Source organism: Salmo salar, chromosome 13 (genome assembly GCF_965601325.2).
Source record: "Salmo salar chromosome 13, fSalSal1, whole genome shotgun sequence".
In the NCBI taxonomy this organism is placed as follows: Eukaryota; Metazoa; Chordata; class Actinopteri; order Salmoniformes; family Salmonidae; genus Salmo; species Salmo salar.
Window position 1 is genome coordinate 51,728,232 of NC_138303.1, and position 4,055 is coordinate 51,732,286.

The 4,055-nt window shown below is 43.6% G+C and overlaps 1 protein-coding gene across 1 annotated transcript; it reads left to right on the forward strand.

The window, feature by feature from the left end:
* The first annotated feature begins 366 nt into the window (after positions 1-366).
* LOC106567371 (transcription factor HES-4-B) lies at positions 367-2,275 on the forward strand. The gene is made up of 4 exons (XM_014136532.3): positions 367-737; positions 929-1,024; positions 1,144-1,231; positions 1,347-2,275. Exons 1-4 carry the CDS (start codon positions 630-632, stop codon positions 1,922-1,924), a joined length of 870 nt encoding a protein of 289 aa, XP_013992007.1. The 5' UTR covers positions 367-629; the 3' UTR covers positions 1,925-2,275.
* The last annotated feature ends 1,780 nt before the right edge of the window (positions 2,276-4,055 follow it).

The following is a 4,055-nucleotide window of genomic DNA, read 5'->3' on the forward strand; positions in this document are numbered from 1 at the left end:
ACATAATATTAAAAGCATGGTGAGGCTTTGTAGTTATATAGTATCTCAAAGCATCGACAATCTTTGCGAACACAAAAAGCATACATTATTGAAGCGTATGAAGTTGGAGCAAACCGCCAGCGCATTTCCCCAATTCCCCTTATCACTTCACAGCCAGGCCGACTGCACTCGCCGCTTTGTTGCTTGTCCCTCTAGGGCTGATTGAGCAGCGCGTGACTGACAGCCCGCGGGGGTGTTGTCCAATCAGCGGTCTGCCCCGCGCCCAATGGGTGAGTCCGCATGCCCATTGGCTGAGACGAGTGTGGGAAAGAATGCAGAGAGGGTTTCACACGAACTGGGAGCATGCGAACCACCTATAAGTACCGCTGGCGTGTGTCGGCGGTAGAGCAGACTCGACCTGCCCAACGGAGCCTGAACCCGAGCACGTTCTTATACTCCAATGACAGTTCGGTGATAACAAGTGATATAGCTGATCAGTGGGACTTGCTCACTTCTACGTGACTATCGTAGGATATCTTTCACACGGGTTCCGATTTGATCTAAACATAAAGGCGGCAGTGATATTGCAACTTTTTCCACCTTTTCCAACTTCTCCAAAAGGATATACCTTTTCTATAATTTAATCCAAAATGCCAGCCGACACCATGGAGAAGCAAACGGCATCCCCTATTGCTGGTGCCCCTGCAAATGGATCCCATACTCCAGACAAACCTAAGAATGCCAGCGAGCATAGAAAGGTAACGTTAGGCTAAATGTCTATAACTGCCGATGGATTTAAAATGAATCTGATAGCCTAGGAGGCATAACGTTGTTGCTAATTAAACTTTACCCTAGGAGGCTAACCAGATTGTACTTGTGAGATAAAAGAAAGGCTTACACTCGGACTTATCCATGAACATGCAATTAATATGAAGCATTTATTTTGCAGTCCTCAAAGCCCATCATGGAGAAACGTCGGAGGGCGAGGATAAACGAAAGCCTTGGCCAACTCAAGACTCTCATTCTCGATGCACTTAAAAAAGATGTAAGTCTAAATAATTGAAATGATTTAACAATTTAAAATCACTGTTATGTTCATTTTTCCTGGCATTTAATTGTGGGTCAATGCACAGCCTTTACCTTTTGCTATGTTGTTATCCACAGAGTTCCAGACATTCAAAGCTGGAGAAAGCCGATATTCTGGAGATGACAGTGAAGCATTTACGAAATTTACAGCGTGTGCAGATGACTGGTAAGTTAAATTGCAAATATCTAATTTGACAACATCTGCCCTACACTTTATTTAGAAGGGTTTTATATTTCCATCGAAAAAACACGATTTCTAATGTTCTCTCTTGTCTCGGCAGCGCTGTCAGCAGACACTACCGTCCTCAGTAAATACCGGGCGGGATTCAACGAATGCATGAACGAGGTCACCCGCTTCTTATCAACCAGCGAAGGGGTGAACACGGAGGTGAGGTCGCGGCTTCTAAACCACCTGTCTGGCTGCCTAGGGCAGTTGATCGCCATGAACTACCCCCAGCCAACCCCAAATCAACAGGCTCACCTCGCGCAGCCCCTTCACGTGCAGCTACCCTCTACCTTGCCCAACAGTGCCTCTATGGGCTCCAAACTCAGCCCCACCGAAGCCATGTCACCTAAAGTCTTCGGCGGGTTCCAGCTTGTGCCCGCCAGCGATGGACAGTTTGCTTTCCTGATTCCCAACCCTTCATTCGCCTCAGCATCAACCCCAGTCATCCCTCTGTACGCTAACGCAGGTGTGCCTGTGACAGTCAACGCCAGCCCTGTCCATGGCAGCTCTGCGCCAGTAGTGGGATCCCCTGTCCATGGGATGACATCATTCAGCGGTGTGCCTCAGGCGGTCAGCCCTGTCGGTGTCTGCACAGGTTCGGAGAGCACTGAGCCTGTTTGGCGACCCTGGTAGTTTGGTTGAGATGGACACTACAAAAAGAAGGTTATTTTTATGAAGTAAATAGTTCCGTTCTAGGGGACATCGTTTCCTTTGTTGGACATGGTAAAAGTTTGTTTATTTATTGGCTGATTCCAACATTTGGATGTTGGTGATAAATATTGTGTCCATGCAATGGAAGATTTATTCAAATGTTTGTGATTAAGTACTTTTTATGGAACGATTTAGTTTTGTACAAAGTTGATATTGATTGTTATACCAAAGCTGTGTGTTTTTATATTGTTTGTCGTTTTATGTTTGGAAATTGAAGTTGGACAATGGCCCATTGACCTAATAAATCAGTTTGAATAATTCAGAAATTAATAATTTTGTCTTTACTTCCATATCACTTCTATAACACACTTAGAGCATAGTTATATAAGCTTAGGATATATTTTTGTTTCTATACGGTCCATGCGTAAAAGTTCATATTAAGTATATTTTGGGAATCCTGAGTGTCGCAGCAGTCTAAGACACTGCATCTCAGTGCTAGAGGTGTCACTACAGACACCCTGGTTCAAATCCAGGCTGTATCACAACCAGCCCGGGATTGGGAGTCCTATAGGGCGGCGCACAATTGGCCCAGCGTCGTCAGGGTTTGGCCGGTGTAGGCCGTCATTGTAAATAAGAATTTGTTCTTAACTGACTTGCCTAGTTAAATAAAGGTTACTAAAAAAAGTATCTTCTTGTTTAGTCTTGTGCGTAAAAGTTAAAATAGCCATTTGAAAGTCAGACATAGACCTACTTTTTTTCAGGGGTCTAGGCTCATATCAGAGCAGGCTTAAAGGGCCTACTAATAATTAGTAGTTCTATTATAGCCCAAAAACTAACCTGGAATCAAATCCCTAGTGAAATAGGATAGTAAAAAGTCCTGACATTTCACTCGTTTACACCTTTTCTCAAGTTTGGCGGGAAGTTAGTCATCCCGTTGTCCTCTAAAATGCAGAACGGGATGAGAAGGCAATGGCGGGGGTGTATTTTTTATTTATAAAAAAAGGTAATTAAACATTTGAAAGGGTTCTCATCCTGTATGCAGCGGGATCTTTAAGACATCTTAAACCCTATTCATGAGCCTGGGAAATGCGCTTTGGGGTTAAAGTCACTAACAGATTGCTTCACTGAAAGGAGAATATGGAAGAATCCTTGCTTTCTTTTGCACAACCGATTGTTCAGTTATTTCCAAGGCATATCTGAATAGAAGGAAAATGGGCATAGAAAGAAAACGAGTTTCGTGCCTTGGCAGGTACATTTTATGGGCTAGTGGAATTGATCAAAGCTGTTCTCCTGGACCCCATGACTTTGAATTGATTAAATACATTTTAAATTAGAAATGTCCTTTGAAGTATTGGGTTTATGCTCCAAATGATTTATGAATAAAACAAAGTAGGGTATACCTTAATCTCTCAATCCAATCACCCCTTCTTCACTCTCTCTTGCTTTCTCTCTCTCTTCCTCCCTCTCCATCAGAACTCCCTCTCCCCCTCTCTCTATGTTATCCCTGGCTGTAAACTTATCTTTCCAGGGAGTGTGCTCCGGAACTGGGGGATGTGTTGCTGTGGCAGGCGGCGTGGTGCTTGCCGTGTGTCAGCCACTTGCGGTCAGAGGGCCCCCTTTACTTGGGATTAGGTTACACCCTTGTGACCGCTGGTCAGAAAGGTTCCCCATGTTGTCAACTCACGCCAGTGCAAGTGCACACACAATGCACACAGACCAAGATTATGTTCATAAAGGAATGAATGTGTGCAGCGTGCACTTTGTTGGACACAAAAAAAGTGGTCCTGGAGGCACATAACCGTTTTTAAATATAGCCTATAATAACATTATTACCACACCCATTTTGCCCATTTGTAAATGTTCCCTGATAGCTTTTCCAAGTCGTATAATGAGAAGATGTCATTTTTTGTTTGACAGTTTAACTATAGATGACAACAATCATCAGTTTAGTATGTTGTTAATTTGTGTAGTTTATTTTAGAAATTTTACCTTTGGTACCCTGAGAATGACTCTAAAAATGGTATTCTGAAACTTCCAGCCAGCAGTGTATAAAAGGCTGCTTCTGCACAGAGGCATAATTCAAACACTAGTTGGCAGTGTGTGGGCTCTGCGG

Bases quoted from the DNA above. Each gene is read 5' to 3' on its own strand.
- LOC106567371 (XM_014136532.3), top strand. From the start codon at position 630: ATGCCAGCCGACACCATGGAGAAGCAAACGGCATCCCCTATTGCTGGT. The intron at 1,025-1,143 runs GTAAGTCTAAAT...TGTTATCCACAG, and splicing joins TCGATGCACTTAAAAAAGAT to AGTTCCAGACATTCAAAGCT. The intron at 1,232-1,346 runs GTAAGTTAAATT...TTGTCTCGGCAG, and splicing joins ACAGCGTGTGCAGATGACTG to CGCTGTCAGCAGACACTACC.